Consider the following 26,685-nt stretch of genomic DNA (forward strand, 5'->3'; position numbering starts at 1 on the left):
AGAGTGGGTGGAGACTGAGTTGAGCCATATCAACCGACGTAATGGAAGTTGGATCCTAAGACAAACCATCAAACATGTATTTCATCGAGTTTGTTTCACCCCCCGTCGCCATACCGCTTTCAGACTGTGAACCTTGCATGACGCGAGTGCGTTGGTTGGAGACTGAAGAGCCGCACACCCAACACGGAAACAGTGAAGCGCGCCCAGAATTCGGTGCCCAATATAGTATATCCTGTGTAGAATAAAATCAAGACATTTCTGGGAGATCACATTACTTGCCTTTATAAACGAAGTGGACTGTTATAACCATGTAAGTAGACTAGAATTTATACAGATTAAGTATGTGTATGTCGTAAATAGATGTATCAAAGGTTGGAGTTGTAGCCTAAAGTTGCCCTTGATTTTCTTAAAACAACTAATCATTCATTGATTGAATACTTGAAGATTAGGCTGCATACCACTAAGGCATAGAAAATAACCTCGATGATGACTGGGCAAATGGCTGGCTCCTATTCAAAAATCTAATCTCATTTTTTAAGATTTGTCATATAGCCTGCTGTACTTTGCTTTTGTAATCCTGATTTTAATTGTAATATTTTATTAGATAGGGTAGTTTGGGGCAACCAGCCCTCTGGGTAACCCCCCTATAATTCTCATAGAAACCCACCTTATGTCACCAATCTTTCCTAACACTTTCCCCTGACTGCCACAACTCTAACTCAACTAAAAATGTCATCGTTTAAGTCACTCCAACAAAACGATTTTAAGGTAAATGTATCTAGTATTTTGTCATTTAGAAAAGGTTATATATATATAAAGTATATAAGCTAATGAAGTCAGATCTATACACTCCACATTTTGTTGTGTTAAAGCCTGAATTGAGTTGTTGTGTCACTGATCTACACACAATACTCCCATAATGTGAAAGTGGAATTATGTTTTTAGAAAAGCTGAAATGTAATCAGTCAATAAACTATTCAACCCTTTTGTTATGGCAAGCCTAAATAAGTTCAGGAGTGTGCTTAACAAGTCACATAGTAGGTTGCATGCACTCACTCGGTATACAATAGTAGTGGTTATTTAAGAGTCTATAGACGGTCCTGTGCGTCAATATAATGAACATAATATCAAAAGTCCCCATCAAAATCTATACATTTGCATGGCTTGCGCCTCAATCCACCACATTTTCCACTGCGGTGGAAAGTGTCAGAGCTACAGAACTGTTTGTCAGACAAGGAGACATCTCAGAAATTGGTCTTCTCAGGAAAACGTCTGTAGCATCCGAACAGTTTGGCCACCCTATGGAAAGATGAGACTCTCGCGAACACGATGGTGTACTCCATTTTGCTCTATGACCCCTACAAATGTCACGGGACTCATATTTCCAAATTAATGGAAATATGGAGGTAGTTTTGTGCCAACAAAATAAGGGGTTAAATATGTGTCACCCGAAAAACATTTCCTAAGCTTTCATATATCTCATAGATGTAGGACAGACACTGCAAAACTTTATTCCTCATGATTTATTTTTTTGGACTGTATTTTTTTGCCGTTTAGGAATGTGTTATTCAATCTATTTTTATGGGCTACAGTAGGAAAGGCCAAATTCAATATTTTATCAAATAATTAGTGAATATTTTTGTTATATATCTAAAGGGGTCCTAAAATTCCAAATCAAATAGTTAAATGATCCATGGTATGACCATTTTAAAACAATTCCATATGTTGGCTTAGTAGAACATGATTTTTAGATGATTACCCTATCTCTGTACCTTACACATACAATTATCTGCTCTGTCGAGCAGTACATTCAAGCACATATTCAACCACGAAGACCAGGGAGATTTTACAATAGTTCTCAAAGAAGGACACCTATTGGTAGATGGTTAAAAATAAAAAGCATACATTGAATATCCCTTTGAGCATGGTGGGGGTCGGCAGGTAGCCTAGTGGTAAGAGCATTGGGCCAGTAACCAAAAGGTTGCTCGATCGAATCCCAGAGCTGACAAGGTAAACATCTGTTGTTCTCCCCCTGAACAATGCAGTTAACCCACTGTTCCTAGGCCGTCATTGTAAATAATAATTTGTTCTTAAACTGACTTGCCTAGTTAAATAAATGTTAAATACATTTATAAAATGGTGCAGTTATTAATGAAACTTTGGATTGTGTATCAATACACCCAGTCACTATAAAGATACAGGCACCCTTCCTAACTCAGTTTCCGGAGAGGATAAAATATTCCAAAACATCATGTTTGCAATAAGGCAAAAAATGTGAAAGAATGTATTTTTTTCCTGAATACAAAGTGTTGTATTTGCAGCAAATCCAACACAACACATCACTGAGTACCACTCTTCACATTTTCAAGCATGGTGGTGGCTGCATCATGTTATGGGCATGCTTGTCATCGTTAAGGACTAGGGAGTTTTTAAGGATAAAAAGAAATGGAATAGAGCTAAGAAATCTATTTTAATCCTACCTTGTAACATAACAACATGTGAAAAAAGTTAAAGGGAGTGAATACTGAAAGCACCGTTTACATACCATTAGGGAGCCTAAAGATAAATGATACACTTGTTTAGAAAGATATTAATGCAATCAATGGTACCTAAATTAGCATTTTCCAAATCATATCTAAATCATCTATACGTAAATTCATTGAGTTACACAGTCATGTTTTGATACTTTAGGATGATTTGGACATGGAAATGAAAATAGGAACCTTACATTACAACCGCATCATAGTGAGGATATTAATAGTGAGATGTGCAATGCCATTGTGTTTCAATATTTGATGTATTTCATAAAAATAACATACCTAGACTTTAGCTTTAAATAGTTAATTACTTAAAAATGTCAAAATAAGTGAATGAAACAGGTTGCCTATAGAATTCATGTTTATGTCTGCCTCTAAATGTTGCCTGCACGAAAGAAAAGCCTAATGTTTGTCACTGTACAGTAACAGTCCTGGGTCTGTGTGTGCTCATTGTTGCATGTATGTGGTTTCCCCCCAGCTTCTGGATAAGGACTATAGCTTCTGCCCAGCTGGCTTGGGTATTGTACTGACTGACAGCCAGTGCATTTTCACCCATCCTCAAGATGCATATGAATAGCTTATTAAATCAATGGAGTAAGTACTGTAAAAACTACCATTTTTTTCTTAGCCCTTCTATTTTCCCTTGCAATGGAAATCCCCTGCCGTCATATCCTATGATTCTCCCATGACAACTATGTCTAATATAGGAACGTTTCACAGCTTTGCAGAAGTAGTGCTTTGAATTTGTATCCTAAAGCCTGTTTTTACTCCTAATCATATGCCTATGAGTCTGATTGATACTTCCTTAGACATATTACCCTTTAAGCCCTGTTTATACCTGGTGCTAACATGTACCCTTTGTCCTGATCTTGTCCACATTCTGATTGTGCCACATTTTTTAGACAGGTGTAGACAATTAAAATACACATTGTGATCTGATTGTGATCAGATCTTCCACACCACCTCCAGAGGTAGTCAGCATGCATTGTGCCTGGATATCAACCAAGTGTAAACAGATCTGGAGGGTCAGACTATTTAAATCATCATTATACCGGCCTCTAAAATCATTGACAGGTAGCACCATTGACTCATGGCATCAGTAATTGTCTCAAAATGAATACATTCATATTATTTCGAAAGAATATCTTTCAAATCATTTGCAGAGAGGCACCAGTTGATCTGGTCACAATGTGGACACAGTGGACGGATGAGACACATTTTAATGCAATGTGTAGACTCGACAAACCTTGATCAAATAGTGATTGGATCATATTGCTCAGATCACGAAACTCACATGTTAGCACAGGGTGTAAACGAAGGTTTAGACATAACTGTTTTATATCCTAAATGATCAGTTAAATCAAATATTGTGCCTGCTTCGCAGCGTTTATGATTATAGCGCATGTGCATGGAGCTTCAGTTTCTCACCCTGTGTCCTTGTTTAGACATTGAGTCTCTCATATTGTGTGACTAATGTGTGTCTCAAATGGAACCCTATTCCGTAGTGCACTACTTTTAACCAGAGCCCATAAGGAGTAGGGTGCATTGTCCTAATATAGAAACTCCTTTCCTCTGCATATCCTAACCTTTTTCAGAGGTGTTGAGTCAGGAAAGTGTCCTGTTACCCTGTTACTTGTATACATCTATCCTCCTGGAGATCAGAGACTCATTCTCTAAACAGACTCCATCAATTTTGATCTTATGTATGACTTACGCAGAAAGCCACGTATAGGTAGTTATTTATAAAAACCTTACTTTGACGTGGAAATGATCTTACGACTAAGTTCAAGTATAAATCTAAGAACATTATTATAAATGAGGCCTCAAGTGAATAAATGTGACAAGAGTGATGTACTGGCACGTTAGAGACTCGAGCATCTAAAATAGCCTTTGGGGCCATACCAGAGTAGAAGTGCTGATTTAGGATCAGGTCCCCTTGTCCAGTCATTATACCGGTAATTAAAAATGCTAACTTGATCCTTGACCAGAGCACTCTGACCCTGAGACTCTTTATGAATACGTGCCCTGAAGACTTGCTGGAAATTGTCATTTTCTGTTAAAGTGGTTTTTAAGTGGATGTTTACAGAACATTTGGCATTTTAGTAATCTAGCAGACGCTCTTATCCAGAGTGACTTACAGTACTAATTGCGTACATTTTTCATACTTTTTCACAGAAGCCATGGAGACTGTGCAGGGCCTTTTTCTGTTTCTGTTTGCCATCTGACCAGCGTAGAAACAAATGGTCTGGTTCCCGTGAAGCCTGTCTGTGATGGGGGTTAGTACTTTGGAGCAGAGGGGAGGGGATGGCAAGGGGAGGGGAGGGAGAGAGAAATAGAGAGGCGGAGGAGTCAGGAGAGGGGACTCAGAGGAGGGAGGGGCTGGCATAAATCCCTCTCCTCTCTCTGGGTTTGTTGTTGTTTATGATGATGTAATCAGAGGGGTTGAGGCTTTTTAGTCTGTCCTCCTCTGAACCAGGATTTCCATATTACTGGGCAAGTAGGCAGACTGACTTACCCACGTGTATGTTCTGCCCTTTTAACTTCTTAGCCTTAAGCTCACGCACAGATGTCACAGTGTATGTTACATAGGGAAGGATGCATGGGGATAACGTACCTTTCTGTACGTCTGTTGTCATCCCAAAAGGCAACACTACTTGTGCACTATATTATGTATGTCTTTTTAATGATGTATCAGGTGGTGTATTTAAACACCCAAAACTATTTCTATGAGGTTTTTTCATTTATTCCCACTGACACGCCACTCTTCCCTCACCTGAGAGAGGACTTGCAAATGATGTTGTTCCTTCCTATAAGCGTCTCCCGTCCAAGACTGTCCAAGGCTGTTCTTTACCCTCCCAACGTTCCTAATACTTCCTCCCCCACTAAATGTCAATTCCTAAACAAACCCTAGATCCAGTTGGTTGTTTGACCACTGCACGGTTGGGAGACAGGACAAAGCTGTGTCTGAAATGGCACTCTGTTCCCTATATAGCGCACTACTTTTGACCAGAGCCCTATGAATGACCTGGTCAAAAGTAGTGCACTATTAGGGAATAGAGTGCCGTTTAGGACATACACAAGTTGGAGAGGGACAGAGCTACATTGTGTCCTGCTGACATTTTGTGTGACCTCCCATACTGTACATCATCCTACTCCCTCCCGTCCCACAATGCTGTGTTGTTCTCAAAAGTCATTATGCTACCGGAAAGCATTTAGTGCACAATTGATCCATGATGAGCAAAGCCAGCGTTTCCACAACTGTTAACAACTACAGTGTGTTGTGGGCCTGCACAGTCTGCATCAGTATCATTTGTAAACAAGGCTTCATTCTCAAAGTAAGGGTGCCTTTTATACGATTTCTTCTCTGCCTATACTGTATATGTAATTCAATTGTAATATATCTTTTTTTATCCTATAGCATCTAAGCAAAGTTGCACTGAGAGTACAAAACATTAAGAACACCTGCTCTTTCCATGACATAGAATGACCGGGTGAATCCAGGTGAAAGCTACGATCCCTTATTGATGTCACTTGTTAAATCCACTTCCATCAGGGTAGATGAAGGGGGGAGACAGGTTAAAGAAGGATTTTTAAGCCTTGGGACACTTGAGACATGGACTGTGTAAGCGTACCATTCAGAGGGTGAATGGGCAAGACAAAAGATGTAAGTGCCTTTGAACGGGGTACGGTAGTAGTTGCCAGGCGCACCGGTTTGTGTCAAGAACTGCAATGCTGCTGGGTTTTTCCACGCTCAACAGTTTCCCATTTATATCAAGAACGTTCCACCACCCAAAGGACATCCAGACAATTTGACAACTGTGGGAAGCACTGGAGTCAACATGGGCCAGTATCCAGGTGGAACACTTTTGACACCTTGTAGCATGCCCAAAAAATTGAGGCTGTTCTGAGGAACAAAGGAGGGATGCAACTCTATATTAGGAAGGTGTTCTTAATGTTTTGTACACTCAGTGTGTACGCGCTTATATAGTTTTGACTGGACTGGATAGTGTTCATTGGGAGTAGCCTAATACGTGGAATATATAGGTTAGAGTTAGGCTGTTTGTGCCAGGTAGGTATTCTACTGCAGCTTCTTAATAATTAAACCCTGGGTACCTGCTACCATGCCTCCCATTGAGGCGGTGAACCAGTGCAGAGTCTGTGACAGCCTGAGAAAGGCCTAAATGGATAGAGTTACTGCCTAACAATGGAGGTGAAGAGACACTTGAGGCAGAGCTGAGAATGCCCTCCAAATAATTCAATGGATTCAAAAGGGAAGCATGGCCCTTTTCTGATGCTCTCGCTGCATGGCCATTAATGGCAAATGCGTGTACTGCACAGCATTACGGTCTAGCTACTTCTTTATATAGAACCCTGTTTTACTGTATCTTCCAGGGGTACTGTATCTTCACATATTTATGGACACTGTCTGACATTATTGATATGCTCTATTCTTGCAACAGATACTGTGCTAAATTCACAATTTGTCTTTCATGTGACCATCATTTGTTGAATCTAACAAGCTCTTGCCTCATGGAAAGATGGTGGAAGACAGACTATCTTTGTCTTAGTGTTATGAAACTCTGCGTTTGTTGATTAGGAGCTCTCAATTCGTGAGCAAAACACGTACAGTAAGCAATCGATCCAGAAATGATTGGTCCCATGCTTTGATTCAAGAAAGTAACGCCTCCATCTTTTTGACCTGTCGGGATGTGGTTTGATTGGTTAAATGAAACACCTCATCCCAGTACATTATTGAATACTTATGGACTCATTTGATGACTTGGGTGCACTATAGGGCAGCCTATCTGATTCAGTCAGCCACTTACACCTCGTGTGCTTCCCAAATGACACCCTTTCCCCTAAAAAGTGCACTACTTTTGACCAGACGCCTATGGACCCTAAGTCAAAAAGTAGTGCACTACATAGTGAATAGGATGCCATTTGAGACGGAACCCAGTTCTGCGTCACAACTTTTTATTTGATTATTTATTTTCATAATGCTAGTACATTTGATTAGGCACTGGGAATTAGTTTGAGTTTCAGGGGATTATAGCTAAGTAAGCACCGTGTACAGTGTACACACATTGTTCCACAGTTAATTAACATTGTATTTTTTTGTTTACAGAGGAAATGGATGTCAATAGGCCTATGTCAGTTTGTGAAAACTGCTGATGTAAAAAGGGGCTATCTCAAATAAATGTGATTGACTGGTAGTTAAGATTTCCAGGCAAATCTCTGGTCTTTGCTCTAGGCTGCTGGTACTGAGATCTAGTCCAATAGCGGGTTAATGTGAGATACTAGAGGTCCCACCCACATGACCACACAATGATATAACAAGAAAATACGATGGGATTTTTCTGAGGAAATATATTGTGTAAGATACAGAGGAGCTGCAACACTGATGCAATTACCTACTTTATTCATGGCAGAAATGTTCTCAATGAAAGTATACATTTCTCAGTTCTCTTCTTTCTTTCTTTCTTTCTTTCTCTCTCGCTCTGTATTTCTCTAGAAATCATTTCATTTTGAGTTATGCCTTGGTTTGGACTCTCGGGCCATTAGCTACAGGCTCAACAGGAACCCAAACGTAGAGACAACCTTAGACAGACCGCCATGTATGGCACAACACATACATTTTAAATGCAAAAGGACAGTGGCTTTGGCATGTTCCACCTATGTGCGGTGACTTATGGTTGATACTGAGCACAGTCAGCGCCACAGGTATGTGTGGTCTGGCTGGGGGCTGTATGTTTCAGACCTATTGATCAGCTGTAGAGACACACAACATGATCCTTCCATGCTGTTTCTGTGTTGATCACAGAACTTCAGACGTACACAGGAAGCACAGGGCTCCTGTGGCAGAGCCCCTTTCTTTGTGTGTGAAAGGTTGCAGCTCGAAAGTGTCAGGGATCGTATCAGAATCTCTGTCGTGAAACTCATGTCGGTTGCACGTCTGTGTGAAGGCGGCGTAATCCCTTCAGACATCACCCGTTGACGTGATTTACTCTCAGTCCGGAAATGGCTTCGCTGAAGGGTTTCGTTCAGATGCCTCTGGCTCTATTTCTCTCACGATGGCCACATTTATCACACAGCGTATTCACTAGAAACACTGTCCCGCTCTCTCTGCCCTGAACTGAGAAAGCAGTCAGATCTGCGAGAACTTCCTCAGAAAGAGAGTCGTTCCCCTGAGGGACAGCCTCACCCTGGTGTGGACTGATCTCACTGTTAAAGTCTCATAACTCACATTCCTTATCTGTAAGGTGGGACGTCAGTAGGGCGGTCCCACTGGTGGTGTTTCACATAAAGGTCTCTGCGGTCGGACACTTAGTCAAAGGTCAAACTCGTTTCGTGTGATAACAGGCCTTTCCACAGGAGATCGCTTTGACGAAGGCCCTGAAAGTAGAATATAGTGAATAGGGAGCTATTTAGGACACCCACTAACAAGTGTCTTCCTTTTTTGCAACTCTTGGCTCAGTAAAAAAGCACTTTTTAAGAAAAAGCTAAAAATAGACCAACCAAAAAAAAACTGATTTGTAAACACAAATTGAATCCAAACATTATGAAATTCCGTTTAGAGACAGAGATTTGTTGTTTGCACACCGAGATTCACTCTCAATTAACGTGAAGTGCAAGCAAACTGATGCTAAGTGTCATGGATCCCTCCGGAGCTGTGTCATTACTCACACCTGGTCCCCATTCCCATTGATTAGTAATTGTATAAATGTGCCCTTTGGTTCACTATTAGGCTGTCGATTTTTGTTCTAATGTCTGTTAGTTTCGTGAGTACCTGTGCTGTGTTGTTTTGGCTTCTCTGCTGCTTGTATTGTGTCGATGATTGCGGGTCTCGTCCCGTGTGGTGTCATTGTGCACTTGTGTGTTTCTTCGAGGTACTCCTCGCTTTTTTGTTTGTTTGTGTTTCAACCCTGTGTTTTGTATACGTGTTTGTTTGGTCCTGTGCCTTTACACGGCGCGCTGTAATTTGGGTCAATAAAAAAAATATATTCCTGCGCCTGTCTCCCAACCCTTTTAGACCGACGTGACACTAAGGAGGCCTGTCACAATGGCCTGATTAATCTACCAACATGTATTCATGCAAAACTGTGTTCTAAATGGCATCCTATCCCCTACATAGTGCACCACATTAGGGCTCTGGTCAAAAGTAATGCACGATATAGGGACTAGGGTGCCGTACGGGAGGTGGATGAGAGTCTGGATGTCTGTGTCTGTGAAAGTAACTGTGATTGAGGAGGGTGTCTTTATGATATACCATGGGTTGTCAGTGAGTGACATAAGGCTGCACTATAAGTGTTTTCTCTGACAGCCAGTTGGGTTAAGGCGGTGCAGTTGAGCTGAAAAGAGTGCGTGGGCTAGCTTTGATTCACACTTGTGTCAGCATGTCAGTCTGTGCTGTTCACTGGTGTCATTGTCAGGACTGGGTTTGTTTTTCTGGAAAACAAACTCCCACTGCCCTTAACTATGCTGTGTACCGTAGTTTTTGGCAATCCTCAGTAACGACACCTTGCCTATTCCCTGCCTGTACTTTTGCCTATCAGATTTCCTGTCGTCAAACCCCTTGCCTGATCTCCCTTACTACGTTATTAGCCTTTTCCCTGCCTGTACTGTTACCTTTTTGGAGTCCCTGTGTATGACCTTCTGCCTGTCCCTGGACCCAGTTACCTGCCTCTTCCTGTGGTCCCTTGCTAATGAACACCTGTTGCGCCCTGCGCTTGGAACCAGCACTCTGTCTCCATCGTATTCATTACAGTTGTAAGGGGTGGACAGTTATGTATGTTGTAAACCACATGCCTGTGCCACACATCATAGGTGCCTATCCTACTGCTATAAAAACAATGACAGTGTGGTTTGATTTGCTGCACAAGCTTCCTGTTAGAGGTTCTCTTCTCAGCGACAGTTTCCTGTGACAGGCGATTCCAATAATTTGTGTTTGTCTGATAAGGGCTTGGTGAAAGAAGGCCTAAAAACCTTAAAGATGGAATCACACACTGACATTTATAAATAATGCAATCGAGGAACATAATCTTATGAGGAAACAACGGGTTACAAATGAATAAAAGATACATCTTCAGATACATCAAAATAGCACATTTTATTTGCCAAATGTCTCCCTCTCATCCTGTGTGTGGGCTACATGTCCCACTCATATAATCTCATTAAAATAAATAGAACCCCTCTCCATCTTCCTTTTTATGATAAGCCAAGATGGAAAACAAGTCACTTGACTAGAGAAGGCTACACTGGACAGTCTCTCACCTGCACTGACCAGGCCTGCTCCTCTCTATTTTAAGGAACCATTATTGTCTCTTTGTTTCACTCCATAAAGGGGAGGCATGAAGGGTAGGCACGAAGGGTAGGCACTTTCCCTCCCATCTAGTTAACGAGTGTGTGATTGAATTATTGTGTTCTAATCTGCTCTGTCTTTCATCCGCTGTACTTTATTTCTGCATGGGGTTATTTGGGGGTTTTGCAGACTCTTTGTTTAAGGACAGCCCTTCTTTCAATGTAATCTGTCACAGAGGTGAGGGGTGTGGCTAACATTTGTGTGTGTGTGTGTGCGGATATGTGTTTGTGTGCATGCGTGTGTGTGTGTGTGTGTGCATGTTTGTGTGTGCATGCGTGTGTGTGCGTGTATGTGTTTGTGTGTGCATGCGTGTGCATGTGTTTGTGTGTGCATGCGTGCTTGCATCTTCATGTTCGTGTGTGTTTGTGTACCATAGCAGACATTACTCCCCACTCCAGGATGTGTGACTGTGACGTGGACGTGTCCTCGGAGCCCACCAGCCCCACGCTCTACGGCGAATCCTCTGACAAATACTACCATGTGGACCGCTGGCAGAAGCTCCGCACCGCCGTCCGCAAGCTAGAGTTCTGGGAGAACTTCACCGCCGAGCTCATCGGGAGCGGCTTCTTTTCCAAAGTCTACAAGGTACCTGGTCCCTCCCTAGCCATCTGTATTGAACGTCACATGCATCCCAAATAGCACGCTATTACCTATATAGTGCACTACTTTAGAACAGAGCCCTATGGGTGCCATTTGGGATGCATTAGGACAAAGCATCCTGTGGGTTGGATCTAATTGGGACATACAGTAGTTGCCATTACACAATTAGCTTACACTCCATCATGGATGCCTGAGCAATGGTACCCCACTGTGTTTCAGCTAACATAACTTCCCCAGGGGCCTCCCGGGTGGCGCAGTGGTTAAGGGCGCTGTACTGCAGCGCCAGCTGTGCCATCAGAGTCCCTGGGTTCGCGCCCAGGCTCTGTCGTAACCGGCCGCGACTGGGAGGTCCGTGGGGCGACGCACAATTGGCCTAGCGTCGTCCGGGTTAGGGAGTGATTGGTCGGTAGGGATGTCCTTGTCTCATCGCGCACCAGCGACTCCTGTGGCGGGCCGGGCGCAGTGCGCGCTAACCAAGGTTGCCAGGTGCACGGTGTTTCCTCCGACACATTGGTGCGGCTGGCTTCCGGGTTGGATGCGCGCTGTGTTAAGAAGCAGTGCGGCTTGGTTGGGTTGTGTATCGGACGACGCATGACTTTCAACCTTCGTCTCTCCCGAGCCAGTACGGGAGTTGTAGCGATGAGACAAGATAGTAGCTACTACAACAATTGGATACCACGAAATTGGGGAGAAAAAGGGGTTAAAATAAAATAAAAAAACACAACTTCCCCAATCTGTACTCTGTAGAGAGAAGTAGAGCCAATGAGGAGTAACATGACATGCATTTAGATTTAGAAGTGGAATGGGCCTGGGGAGAAAGACAGATGGGATGATGATTATTAGTCTACTAGAGTTGAACACTGGATGTTCTGAGTAGAGAGAGATAATACTGGCCATTAATCTGTTTTATGTTATGTGATGATTTAATCACATTAAAATATTAATATAATTGAGCAGTGCCAGTGAGATGGTGAGGTAATACATCAGAGGTCACTGTGGGGGCTGGGGGCTGTTCAGAATTAAAATGAGGGCACTGTCAATTAATGGAGGTCATAATGAATTTACCTGCAAAAACAGCTCCTTTCAGACACCTAACTGTTTTTTTGTTTTTACATGACTAGGTCTTGAGCAGGTCTTTTAGTGGTTAAAGGCCCAGGGCAGTCAAAAAACTGGATCTCCTGTGTTTTATACATATTTCCACACTGTAAGGTTGGAATAGTACTGTGACATTGTGGAAATTATGATAATGCTCTTTCAGATTAAGAGCTATTTGAAAAGATCGCCTGAAATTTCAGCCTTCTTTGGTGGGTTGGAGTTCTGGCCATCCATGATGACATCACCATGCGGTAAATTAGTTAATAATAGACCAATATGAAAAAGAGTTCCAAACCTCTGGCAATAACAGCAAATGTTCTGTTTTTTCCCTCCCCACTCAGACCACTCCCAGACAGTTCTGGCAAAATTCTTGCTTGTGAAATTGCTCTTTGCTGAGATGCTATTTTTGTTTATTTTATTTGATAACAATCACAGTAAGGTCCTTAATTGAAAAATATATGTTATTTATCTTTGTGTAGTGTAAGATCAATCAATCAATCAATGTGCATAAAAAAACACACATATTGAAACAAACAATTCTAAAAATCAACCTACAATAGAGCATGCTGGGAAATATGATAATGATTGGCATAGTTTTTGATAGTCACGTAGGCCCATTCTACCCCTATGAAGTGGTTCCATAAGGTGTGAAGGCATAGTGTTTGTCCAAGCAATCTTATTAGCCTTTTGTGTTTATTTTAATTGATAACAATCACAGTCAGGTCCTTAATTGTTGCCCAGAATGATTTTGATATTGAGATAAAAACGGCTGCATTGGCCCTTTAAACCGTAAACCCTTGTCTGTTTCTCTAAGGTGACTCACAGTACGACCCGTAAGGTGATGGTGGTGAAGATATATAAGAACGACGTGGACCAGGATAGCATCGTGCGTGAGATTAGTCTACTGCAGAAACTCTCCCATCCCAACATAGTCAGGTATTAGTCAGTTACTCCCACCTTTTTTGTGATGATCACTTATACATTTTGGTACATGTCCTTATTGATAAGAATTGGAAAGCAGGAAATGTATGCGTTTGTCTTCTATGTGGTGCAGTCAATGGAACAGGAATATAATAGTTAAATTAGTTAAATTACCCCTCTGAAGTGGTTAGATAAGCTGTGAAGGCATAGTATCAGGTGGATATTATTAAGTGTACCACAGAATCATGGCATACTGTTCCTGTATTCGAGTCCAAAATATAGGGTATTATACTGTGTTATATTGTATTATCTTTATACTGTATTTACATATTTATATACACAAGCGTTTTGCTACATCCGCAATAACATCTGCTAAAACATGTGTATGTGACAAATACAATTTGATTTGATTTATATTATGCTGTACACTCTCAGAAATGCGTTCTTTAAAGGGGCACACACGCTTGTCACTGTAGTACCTTAAGTTATCGGTACATAATTGTACCTTTGCAGTTCGTACCTTAAAAGTGCCAATAGTGTACCTTAGGGAACAAGGTAGTTAGTACAGGCACAAAAGCGTACCTTTGGAAAAAGTACAAATCTGCTTGTTTAGGGTACCACCACTGTGACAAAGCCGTTTGTTCCTTTTAAATGGCAAAAATTGAGTGTTGTTTTAACACTGTAGGGTGTATTTACGTCTAAAACGTTTTTGAGGGTATTGTTTTAACGCTGTAGGGTGGTAAAGGCTTTTTCCCAGTGTGCCTTTCAAGTAAATTTTTTTGTTTACCCTAACAGTGGTCTGAAACTTTTGGTGTACAGGCCACATCGGGCAAGCCACATTATGTTGTCTTGTAAAGTGATATGTAATTCCTATTGGAATACAGGCAGAGTTAGGATATCCCAGAATTTGAAGTTTTAAATCACCAACAACATGTATTTAGAATGACTGCCAAGGTAGGAAAAATTGATAAATGAGACTACCTACACCATCTAAAAGAGAACAACCATCTCTTTAACAGGTCCAACTACTAACAGATTGGATTAGTTTAGAAAAATATACGTTATTTATCTTTGTGTAGCGTAAGATCAATCAATCAATCAATGTGCATGCAAAAACACACATATTGAAACAAACAATTCAAAAAATAAACCTACAATAGAGCATGCTGGGAAATATGATAATGATTGGCATAGTTTTTGATAGTCACGTAGGCCCATTCTACCCCTATGAAGTGGTTACATAAGGTGTGAAGGCATAGTGTTTGTCAAAGCAATCTTATTAGCCCTTTTGCAAGGTCACAGTATCAGCGGGAATCAAACAGCACAGTTTATCTGCTGATGTCAGAGCATAGAGAGCCGTGATAAAAGCGAGTCCAGTACAATATGTACCTGGCACAGACAGGCCATCCATCCCTCTGTGAGTGGGCACTACTCAAACAAGGATGTGAAAACATGGCCTTCCTCAGACACGGTGGTTGAATCCCAAATGGACCCTATTACCCACAAAGTACCCTTTTTTTTACCAGGGCCCATATGGTGCCATTTGGGACAAATTCACTGTGTTTGAGGAAGGCAATGTTCTCAGGCTCCGATGTCAGAGCAATATAATAAAATGGAGACTGACCTGTTCATGTAATTAGTAATAACCTTTCAGTGAAGGATGGTGTTTTTAGGTTGTTAATCTCGGCAGCCCAGGTGAGTTTCTCGACATTTTGTCTGTCCACAAGAGATGCTGCCTAGAAGGTCAGCATCCCAGAGTTGCCTCTTCACTGTTGACATTGAGACTGGTGTTTTGCTGGTACTATTTAATGAAGCTGCCTGTTGAGGACTTGTGAGGCGTCTGTTTCTCAAACTAGACACTCTAATGTACTTGTCTTCTTGCTCAGTTGTGCACCGGGGCCTCCCACTCATCTTTCTATTTTGGTTAGAGCCAGTTTGCATTGTTCTGTGAAGGGAGTAGTACACAGCGTTGTACAAGATCTTCAGTTTCTTGGCAATTTCTCGCATGGAATAGCCTTCACTTCTCAGAACTAGAATAGACTGACAAGTTTCAGAAGAAAGTTCTTTGTTTCTGGACATTTTGAGCCTGTAATCGAACCCACAAATGCTGATGCTCCAGATACTCAACTAATCTAAAGAAGGGCAGTTTTATTGCTTCTTTAATCAGCACCACAGTTTTCAGCTGTGCTAACATAATTGCAAAAGGGTTTTCTATTGATCAATTAGCCTTTTAAAATGATAAACTTGGATTAGATAGCACACCGTGCCATTGGAACACTGGAGTGATGGTTGCTGATAATGGGCCTCTGTATGCCTATGTAGATATTAAAATTAAAAATCAGCCGTTTCCAGCTACAATAGTCATTTACAACATTAACAATGTCTACACTGTATGATCAATTTGATGTTATTTCAATGGACAAAAGAATGAGCTTTTCTTTCAAAAACATAGACATTTCTAAGTGACCCTAAGTGACTCTTAACCGGTAGTTTATATTCTGAATTTCATTATGTTTCCCCATTATAATTCTGTTTTTGCCATTCGTTCTAGGTATCTGGGGATCTGTGTGAAAGAAGATAAGCTCTACCCCATATTAGAGGTGATTGTTACTTTCTCCAACTTGGATTCATGACATGTTCACACTCCAGTGAGATAAGTGAGGAGCCATGCTAATGTTTTTTCTGAGTCATGTACTGTACATATGCACACAATTAGGAAAACAACCTCTCATTCAACGTCAACAAAACAAAGGAGATGATCATGGACAACCACATCGAAGGGACAGCAGCGGAGAAGGTGGAAAGTTTTAAGTTCCTCGGCATAGACATCACAAACAAACTGAAATGGTCCACTCACACAGACAGTGTGGTGAAGAAGGCGCAACAAAAATTTGGCTTGTCACCCAAAACCCTGACAAACTTTTACAGATGCACAATTGAGAGCATTCTGTCGGGCTGTATCACAGCCTGGTACGGCAACTACACTGCCCTCGACCGCAAGGCTCTCCAGAGCGTGGTGCTGTCTGCACAGCGCTTCTCCGGGGGCAAACTGCCTGCCCTCCATGACACCTACAGCACCCGATGTCACAGGAAGGCCAAAAAGATAATCAAGGACAAAAACCACCCGAGCCACTGCCTGTTCACACCGCTACCATCCAGAAGGCGAGGTCACTACAGGTGCATCAAAGCTGGGACCGAGAGAATGAAAAACAGCTTCTATCTCAAGGCCATCAGCCTGCTAAACAGCAATCACTAACTCAGAGAGGCTGCTGCCTACATTGAGACCCAATCACTGGCCACTTTAATAAATGGATCACTAGTCACGTTACACAATGCACTCTAAATAATGCCACTTTAATAATGTTTACATATCTTACATTACTCAAATCACATGTATATACTGTATTTTATACCATCTATTGCACCTTGCCTATGCCGCTCAGCCATCGCTCATCCATATACTTACTTGTACTTATTCTCATTCACCCCTTTAGATTTGTATGTATTAGGTAGTTGTTGGGGAATTGTTAGATAACTTGTTAGATATTGCTGCACTGTCGGAACTAGAAGCACAAGCATTTCGCTACACTCGCATTAACATCTGCTAACCATGTGTATGTGACAAATACAATTTTATTTGTTATGCAAAAGTATATGGACACCCCCTGAAATGGGCACACGGCCATGTAATCTCCATAGATAAATATCGGCAGTAGAATGGACTTACTGAAGAGCTCAGTGACTTTCAACGTGGCAGCGTCATAGGATGACACCTTTCCAAAAAGTTAGTTTGTCAAATCTCTGCCCTGCTAGAGCTGCCCCGGCCAACAATAAGTGCTGTTATTGTGAAGTGGAAACATATAGGAGCAACAACGGCTCAGCCGCGAAATGTGTTCTCTGGAGTGAATAATCATGCTTCACCATCTGGCAGTCTGACAGACGAATTTGGGTTTGGCGGATACCAGGAGAACACTACCTGCCCGAATGCATAGTGCCAACGGTAAAGTTTGGTGGAGGAGGAATAATGGTCTGGGGCTGTTTTCCATGGTTCGGGCTAGCATACTATGACGTTCTAGATGATTCTGTGCTTCCAACTTTGTGGCAACAGTTTGGGGAAGGCCCATTCCTGTTTCAGCATGACAATGCCCCTGTGCACAAGGCAAGGTTCGTACAGAAATGGTTTGTTGAGATCGTTGTGGAAGACATTGACTGGCCTACACAGAGCCCTGACCTTAACCCCATCAAAACCTTTGGGATGAATTGGAACTCCAACTGCGAGCCAGGCCTAATCGCCAAACATCAGTGCCTGACCTCACTAATGCTCTTGTGGCTGAATGGAAACAAGTCCCCGCAGCAATGTTCCAACATCTAGTTGAAAGTCTTCCCAGAAGAGTGGAGGAGTAGCAAATGGAGCACCGACTCCATACTAATGCCCATGATTTTGGAATGAGATGTTCGACGAGCAGGTGACATACTTTTGGTCATGTTGTGTGTATAAGGTTGGGTTGTGTGTCTGTGTGAGTGAGCCCCTTCATCTGGGAAAAGATGGCCTGCAGCAGCCAAAACATGTTGGTTTTTCAATAATGTTAATAATAATAATAATGCAGTTTTATCAACTTCCAAGAATTTCCTCCCCACTTCAGTTTGCTACTCATGCACATTGGTTGGAGAGTAAGGTTGTGGCAGTGTTCCTTTCCTTTTAACTTAAACCTCATTCCCAGGTCTGTTTTAGTAAGTGAGGCTGATTGGTCTCTTGGTCTGTTCTCAGTTTGTTAGTTGGGGCTGATGGGTTGTTTATCTGTTGCAGTATGTGAGTGGGGGCTGTCTGGAAGAGCTGTTAGCCAGGAAGGATGTGCCTCTGTGCTGGAGGGAGAAGGTGGACCTGGCCTGTGACATCACCAGGGGAATGATCTACCTGCACTACAAGAACATCTATCACAGGGACCTCAACTCCAAGGTACAGTAGACTAGGGACCTCAACTTCAAGGTACCGTAGACTAGGAACCTCAACTGCAAGGTACAGTAGACTAGGGACCGCAACTTCAAGGTACAGTAGACTAGGGACCTCATTCCAAGGTACAGTAGACCAGGGACCTCATTCCAAGGTACAGTAGACCATGGACCTCAACTCCAAGGTACAGCAGACCGGGGTCTTCAACTCCAAGGTACAGTAAACCAAGGACCTCAAATCCAAGGTACAGTAGACCAGGTGCCTCAACTCCAAGGAACAGTAGATCAGGGACCTCAACTCCAAGGTACAGTAGACTGGGGCCCCCAACTCCAAGGTACAGTAGACCAGGGACGTCACTGAAAAAGGAAAACTACACGCCCATCTAAATGTAGATTATTGTCGTATTTGTGGTGCATCGACCAAAAGGTAACCATTTATGAACAGGAACAGTAGGAAGGTCCACACTCAGGAAAAACAGTAGGAGATGTCATCTCACACACTAGCTGTCACTGAATTGGCATCCTATGCCCTATATAGTACGCTACTTTTGGCCTGGCTACAGTCACTGACTACTCTCTTTGACATCAGGAAAACCCCTACTCTTACGTCAAACGTTTGCAACATCAGTGCTGTGGCATAATGTAGTGATCCCACTGGCTGGTCTCGATTGTAAAAGAGGTCTCCTGATCTCCTGAATAAATAAATGTTAAATAAATTGTTTTTTTTCTGTTGTGGACAATGCAGAATAAGGTTGAATTGAGGCTCATTCAGTAGTCAGACTGAAGCTGAGGATAACTCTGTCCCATGTGGAGAAGACAGCAGCGTAGAAAGATCGTTTGACTCTCTCTCCCGGTTGCCAGGTTCCACAGAAGTGCAGGTCAGTTATGTTATGCAGAGGAGCCAAGCAACAAGCACAGTCCATTGTCATGCTAATGTCTTCCCACTCTGAGCGGTGTTATTGTACACACACACACAGACACGTACACACACATGAATGCACACACACACAGGGTTGGGGAGCAATTGATTACATGTAATCAGTTACATGTAATTTGATTACTAAACACTTGTAACTGTAATCAGTTACATTACCAGCACACACAAAAATAGCCAATTACAGGTACTTTTGAAAAACGAAATTATTACTTAATGGATTACTTTTAAATTCAGAAAGGATGTTTGCGAGAGAAACAAATACATTATGACATCTTTCTGTTTTCTCAATGACATTCAATACAGCCAGAGACCACTATGATGAAATACCAAATGCGTTTGATGGGTCTTTTTTGTCTTCTTCTGGTGCCTCTTAAGGGGAAAGTAATCAGATTACTTTACTAAATTTGGGCAATCCAAAATGTACGTTACTGTTTACAATTTTGGACAGGTAATTAGTAACCCTAACAGATTACATTTAGAAAGTAACCTACCCAACTCTGCACACACACACATCCAGCCAGCCAGTCTCGCTTAGTCTGGGAAAGTAGGATCAGTGAGCAGTGAATCAATAGTAGAGGCCCATTACACACACACACTCTCTCTCACACTCACTGTAAGGATGTATGACAGAAGCCTATAGACAAGACGAGGCATCTTCTCATGTGCAATCTCTTTCAATCGTGTAAGAAGAGACTTCCATGCCTATAAATAACAAAGGATCCAAGCCAGACATGCAGGGTCATTCACTATGTCCAATAAGACATGTACAGTGTATTTTCTGAAGAGGTAATGTTAGGTTAAACCAATCACTGCTTCAGTTAGAGACATGAGGTTTGGCTGCACAGCGCAGGGCTTCTGACATCTCTCCTGTAGAAGCAGTCATTACAGTGTAAAATGACCAGGGTAAGGAAAGGCATGGTGGGTGGAATTGCAAACATAGATCATTTTAGTGAGCTTTACAAGAGTAACTGGAATCCAGAGTTAGCTCTGAAGGTCAAATGGCACCCTATCCACTATAGTACACTACTGGGATCATAGGGCTCTGGTCAAAAGGAATGCACTGTATATGGAATAGGGGTATCATTTGGGACACAGCCTTGGTTGCAGTTCATGCCAATTCCTCGGAGTTCCAGTGGCACAGACCTTTTTTTATTTTCCCTCAAACTCCATTCTAGATCTTTTCCTTTCTCTGGGGTGAGGGACCATGCTAAATTTAGCGGTCAGGTCTGGTGCTTGGAGCGATCTCCAGATAATAACAGGCTACTGAATGGAAACGCTGGAGCGGGAGAGAGGGCCTGTGGCTCCCTCTATAATGGGATCCAGATGCTTAGGAGTCGTCAGCCAACAGGGCCCTCCCCTCACTCCCTCCCTCCGCCTGCTTTCCCTCATCAGCAGTTCCTGCTCTGCTCCACACCCCTGTCTGCCTGTCTGCCTGCCTTTCTGCTTGTCTGTCTCTCTTGTGCTGTCTCTGCTCCACACCACCGTCTGCCTGCCTGTCTGTCTGCTTGCCTGTCTACCTGCCTTCTGATTGCCGACTTGACTCTCTCTCCGCCTGCCTGTCTGTCTGTCTGCCTTTCTACACCCTAACCGCTCTGCCTGCCTGACTGTCTCTCGGCCTGTCTGCCTTTCTGCCCTGCCCTCTCCCTGTCTGCCTGCCCATATTTCTGTCTGTCTGCTTGCCTGCCTGCCTGTCTACCTGTCTTTCTGCCAGTCTGTCTGCTTGCATGTCTGCCTGCATGCTTGTTGCCTACATGCCTCTCTTCCTGACTCTCTCTCTACCTCTGGCTGCCTGCCTGCCTGCCTGCCGGTCTGCCTGCCTGCCTGTCTGCCTGCCTGCCTGTCTCTCAGGCCTCAGTCATTCCCATGCACTCTCTCCACACTATTCTGCTATGGTAATCACCACCGAACACACAGTTGGGCTTTGTTCTCTGTAAGCATAGATGCCAAAGCAGGTGGATTATCACCTCTGTAGCTCACCAGCAGAACCCAGGTCAGAACTGAATCATTTAGCATGGCGGGGAGGTGATGAGTGCAGATTCCATTGAGTCAGGCTCTTTAAGAGTGTCTGGTCTGGCTGTCTGGTCTGGGGTATCCCCTTCATAATGGCGTCGTCCCAAACGACACCCTATTTCCTAGACCAGAGCCCTATGGGGCACATACAGTTATCTGCCTATACTATGGAGAGAATTAAGAGTTGTTCCATGACATGTCTGTCATCACGTTTTCTCAGCTTTCAAAACGCCTGATTTGATTTGCTCGGGTATCTAAAGCATCAAGTAGGCCTACAGACAAGTGTAATGTTGAACGCATCAGGTTGAGGATCATGTGTGAGATTCCAAGGCAGAGAATGTTCCGTTGAGTTGTCTGTATATTCAGACACGTTTGCTTTACTCAATAACTTGCTTATTGCTGTGATTGTACTATAACAGTGTTACACTACCCTCTGCTGGCAAGCAGATGTCATAACAGAAATGCTTAATGGTGGCAGGACTACTGTAGTGGGAAAAAAGGGGCTGAATGAAATCTCCTAAATATGTTGTTTATTCGGCTGGATCTAGCCATGTCATGTTGAAATGTCTTGGCATACTGTTGTGTATTGGGGATAATCATTTTCTACATAGTATAGATTGATACATGTTATTGGTATATTGATGTGGATACTGTGGTCCAGTGTGGCATTGCCAGGGTTGGGTGTTCAATTCCCACTGGGCCACCCATATGAAAATGTATGTAGACTACTGTAAGTCACCTTGGATAAAAGTGTCTGCTTAATGGCATAAATTAACCTCCAAAATGATTGGCACCCTTAATAAAGATGAGCAAAAAAGACTATAAAATAAATAATAAAAAATACTGAGCTATATTGTATACTCCAAAAAAAAATATATATCTATATATATATATATATATATATATATATATATATATATATATATTGTTTTATACTAATACAATTGCTCAGAGAAAGATATTTTTGTTTGACAACAAGTCATATTTTTATCGCTCAGAAAGATAGGGATCAAACCTATTGGCACCCTCGTTTTCAATACATTGTGCACTCTTCCCTTGTAAGGATAATGGCACTGAGCCCTTTTCTATAATGTTTTATGATTAGAGAGTGGACAAAGACCTCTATTGTTGTCTATTATGACCATATCACCTGGTTCCTATCCAAGTGCATCAGCCTTATTCTAAAATGTATTAAATCGTTTTTTTCCCTCATCAATCTACATACAATAACCCATAATGACAATGCAAAAACAGTTTTTTTGTAATGTATGCTATTAAAAATGAAAAAAATGAACAGAAATATCACATTTACATAAGTATTCAGACCCTTTACTCAGTACTTTGTTGAATCACCTTTGGCAATGATTACAGCATCGAGTCATCTTGGGTATGACGCTACAAGCTTGGCACACCTGTATTTGGGAAGTTTTTCACATTCTTCTATGTAGAACCTCTCAAGCTGTGTCAGGTTGCTGCACAGCTATTTCCAGGTCTCTCCAGAGATGTTTGGTCGGGTTCAAGTCCAGGCTCTGGCTGGGCAACTGAAGGACATTTAGAAACTTGTCCCGAAGCCACTCCTGCATTGGCTTGGCTGTATGCTTAGGGTCGTTGTCCTGTTGGAAGGTGAACCTTCGCCCCAGTCTGAGGTCCTGAGCGCACTGGAGCAAGTTTTCATCAAGGATCTCTGTACTTTGCTCCGTTCATCTTTCCCTCGATTCTTACTAGTCTCACAGTCCCTGCCGCTGAAAAACATCCCCACAGCATGATGCTGCCACCACCATGCTTCACCGTAGGGTTGGTGCCAGGTTTCTTCCAGACGTGACGCTTGGCATTCAGCTCAAAGAGTTCAATGTTGGTTTCATCAGACCAGAGAATCCTGTTTATCATGGTCTGAGAGTTTTTAAGGGTCTTTTGGCAAACTCCAAGCGGGCTGTCATGAGCCTTTTACTGAGGAGTGGCTTCCGTCTGTCCACTCTAACATAAAGGCCTGATTCGTGGATTGCTGCAGAGATGGTTGTCCTTCTGGAAGGTTCTCCCATCTCCACAGAATGACATAACAGAATGTGGAACAAGTCAAGGGGTCTGAATACTTTCCGAAGGCACTGTATACTAACATATGATTTCTCATGTCTGTCTCTGCAGAACTGTCTGATCCGTGTGACAGCTCGGGGCAGGGAGGCCCTGGTCACAGACTTTGGCCTGGCCAGAGAGGTGGTGGAGCTGCCGGTTAAAGACCCAGAGAGGAAGCTCTCCCTGGTGGGATCTGCCTTCTGGATGGCCCCGGAGATGCTTCGCGGGGAACCCTACGACCGGAAGGTATGCATGCCACCAAGACCCTTCATTGGATAAGATGTGGTTAAGAACACTCTTTGGAGGCTAATGGAAATATTCGTTTTTTCTTCATTTTCTCATTGTTTGAACACAGCTCATTGTTGGTTAGATGATTGGTATGTGGTTCTGTGTTGTCATCAGGTGGACGTATTCTCCTTTGGGATTGTACTCTGTGAAATACTGGCAAGGATCCCTGCAGACCCGGAGATTCTACCAAGAACCCAGGTAAAGCTCAACTCTGTATTCACCTTATGTACGACCGTCAGTGAAAAAGCTTTGTTCATTTTGATATACACTCACACAAACACACATACTGAATAGAGAGCTGCAGGAGACATAGAGTACGACTAGACATAGATCCAGGTTGTCTGCCGTGTACCCTGTGTGGAAGCTCTGCCGTATGCACCATGTGTAATGTCTGCTGTGCATGTGTGTGTTTGACAGGACTACGGCCTGGATGTGAGTGCGTTTAGGGAGCTGGCGAGCGGGTGTCCTCAGCGCGTGTTGGAGCTGGCAGCCAGCTGCTGTCTGGTGAGTAGACACAGTGCAGTATACTTTACAGCACAGTTCATGGCTGCTTACAGATACAGTATACTTTGCTGTAGTAGATACAGAATTAGGTACCATAACTTTACTGTAGTAAACGTTACATGGCTGCTGACAGCCTGATGACCAGTATAGAGCCCTAGCTATGTGTAAACTTAAATGGGAAGCCAAAATCTCTTTGTCTCTGGTCTGATGCCAGACAGACTTCATATGTCAGAAATAGTATTTCAGGACCCATATTCACAAAGCAGTAGGAGTGCTGATCTAGGATCAGGTCTTTCCTGTCCAAAATATCTCATTTATCTTAAAGACTGATCCTAGATCAGCACTCCTACTCTGAGACGGTTTGTGTATACAGGCTCTGATTTTGTTTTAAACCCCAGACAAGGCCCAGTACTGATCCTTATGTTTCCTCTGTGTTTTCAGATGGAGTCCTTCAGGAGACCGGCATTCATAGAGTTGCTGGATGAACTGGGGGAGATCGCTGAGACTCTTGAGCCGCCCCCTAACCCGCCCCCTAACTCAGAGCAGACCACTGGGTGAGCAGCCTGGGCTGGCCTGGTCTGGCCGACGCCCCCCGCCCACCCATCCATCTGGAGGAAGTTCTGTACTTATACATGGGCTGAATCCCAAATGGCACTCTGTTCCTTGTATAGTGTACTACTTTTGACCAGGTGCCCTTTAGAGAATAGGGTGCCATTTGGGACACAACAATAGACAACTGCACAGGGCCAGGGGACAGAGATCCTCAGGATGACCTCTCTATAGGGGCTGACCTCTATGCCTGTGCCTACCTACACTGCACCTACAGATGTGTCTGTGGGTGGATCCACAACTTTCAAATTTAAGACTGGTGGATTGATGAATGGAAAATACTATATGTGTCTTCTTGAAGAGAGGGTCTCTTTGGGAGCTGGAAGGCTTTACTTAACCAGTTCACACACTTTGTGTGCAGTTGAATATTTTACCTAGGGGGATAGCAGTTGGGCATCATTTTGTTTAGCGGCATATCTCACCTTATTTCAATGTTCTTTCCTTAAATTCATCTAATATTTCTACTTTTTGTTTTAATTTGTGTTGTTGTTTATGACAGTATTTTGTGTTGATGATACAGACATTAATCTGTTGATGCCTTTCCTTCCCCCGTTGTTTTCTATTGTCTATCTAGCTCTAGTTTCTATTGTTTATTCAACTCTCCCTAAATGACCAGGCGCTAGAGAGACGTCATGTTCAATACTCCATGTCACCTCTTTTCAGAAGTGAAATTGCCTCTCTCAGTTCAGTTAGAGATGTTGTTGTTCACAGCCTACAAGGAGCTCAACAAAGACATCGCCACGGCCCTGATTCTGACCTGCTGACGTCAGTTCAGCTAGCTAGCACAATGCAGACTGATGCCAGTGGGTGGGTACACAATGTAACAAGAGTTTGATTCGTAACCTCACACCTCAGCTTGAAATGTCTCTACGCGTGCTGTCAAATTGGTACCTTTTCTTATTGGCTATTGTTAAGAAAACACAGTGACACTTTACATACATTAGCTACAGTACAGTAATACTCAATTCATTGTCCCTGAGCTCACTCTACCTGGCCGAAAGATCTTATTTCAATAGATTTGTATTTTATGTTCTTATATACAATGTAACACTTTTTTTGTCCTCAGCATGTTTAATCATCTGTCCTATTTATTTATTTGTCCACTTTTTTAGGCAATGTACATGTGCACATTTATATTCAGGTATCTACAGTATCCGGTACTGCTTTTGACATCCAATATCCAATCTGATATTTCTTGTCAATGAATAACATGTGGCTATTAAATCCCATAGTTGCCTGTAGTTTTTAACCGAAATGTAAAAAGTGCTGACAGGTAGGAAAGTCAGCCAATAACAACTGTCTGTGAGAACTTTCCAGCGGTTGTCAATGCTCTTGCCAAGTGACCAGTATTTACCAGTGAGTGTGTGCTCATCTCAACCAGATGTTTCAAGTATCACTTGAAGAGTAGAGACATATTTTATTAGCTTTTTGTTGTTGTAAAACAGTATATTTTTATTGAGCTATTATTATTATTATTATTATTATTATTTAATCATATCAAATAGTAGCCCAAATTGAACAATCTAGACATTCCTCCTGTCATAGAACTTTTTTGAATTTTAGGTTTTTAAAATATGATTAAACATCCCCCTCCTCCCCCGCTCTGGCAGGTCTTTGTGATATTCTATGAAGGAAGTTCTTACTTCATTTGGACTTTGTGTACCATTACTCTGAAAAGCTAAATACATTTGTAAGAAATGAAAAATAGGCATTTAAAGAAAAAAAAAGTCATATTTGAAATATGTACATGTATTTTACAAATGAATTGCTTCTTTCAATAAAAAAAAATGTATAGAACAGGGTAA

At 42.4% G+C, this 26,685-nt stretch overlaps 1 protein-coding gene across 4 annotated transcripts; it reads left to right on the forward strand.

Moving 5' to 3' along the window:
• On the forward strand, positions 1–26,685 carry zgc:162952 (PKc_LIMK_like_unk domain-containing protein). Of its 4 annotated transcripts, none has more exons than XM_021606415.3 (10): positions 1–310; positions 3,016–3,131; positions 11,273–11,481; positions 13,406–13,527; positions 16,064–16,112; positions 18,320–18,469; positions 23,552–23,725; positions 23,882–23,965; positions 24,185–24,271; positions 24,713–26,685. In XM_021606415.3, exons 2-10 carry the CDS (start codon positions 3,101–3,103, stop codon positions 24,827–24,829), a joined length of 1,023 nt encoding a protein of 340 aa, XP_021462090.3. In that variant the 5' UTR covers positions 1–310; positions 3,016–3,100; the 3' UTR covers positions 24,830–26,685. The 4 variants fall into 4 exon arrangements, with proteins under 4 accessions (XP_021462090.3, XP_021462093.3, XP_021462094.3 ...); XM_021606418.3 differs by having other exon boundaries at positions 17–310; positions 11,276–11,481; XM_021606419.3 differs by lacking the exon at positions 3,016–3,131 and having other exon boundaries at positions 108–310.

The sequence above is a fragment of the Oncorhynchus mykiss genome, chromosome 6 (assembly GCF_057628025.1).
Source record: "Oncorhynchus mykiss isolate SJ-2025 chromosome 6, ASM5762802v1, whole genome shotgun sequence".
NCBI classification, from domain to species: Eukaryota; Metazoa; Chordata; class Actinopteri; order Salmoniformes; family Salmonidae; genus Oncorhynchus; species Oncorhynchus mykiss.

Excerpts from the sequence above, each read along its gene's own strand:
- zgc:162952 (XM_090237896.1), top strand. The coding sequence starts at position 11,116 with ATGTGTTTGTGTGCATGCGTGTGTGTGTGTGTGTGTGCATGTTTGTGT. Across the intron at positions 11,482-13,405 it reads TCTTTTCCAAAGTCTACAAG|GTGACTCACAGTACGACCCG; the intron begins GTACCTGGTCCC and ends TGTTTCTCTAAG. Across the intron at positions 18,470-23,551 it reads ACAGGGACCTCAACTCCAAG|AACTGTCTGATCCGTGTGAC; the intron begins GTACAGTAGACT and ends CTGTCTCTGCAG.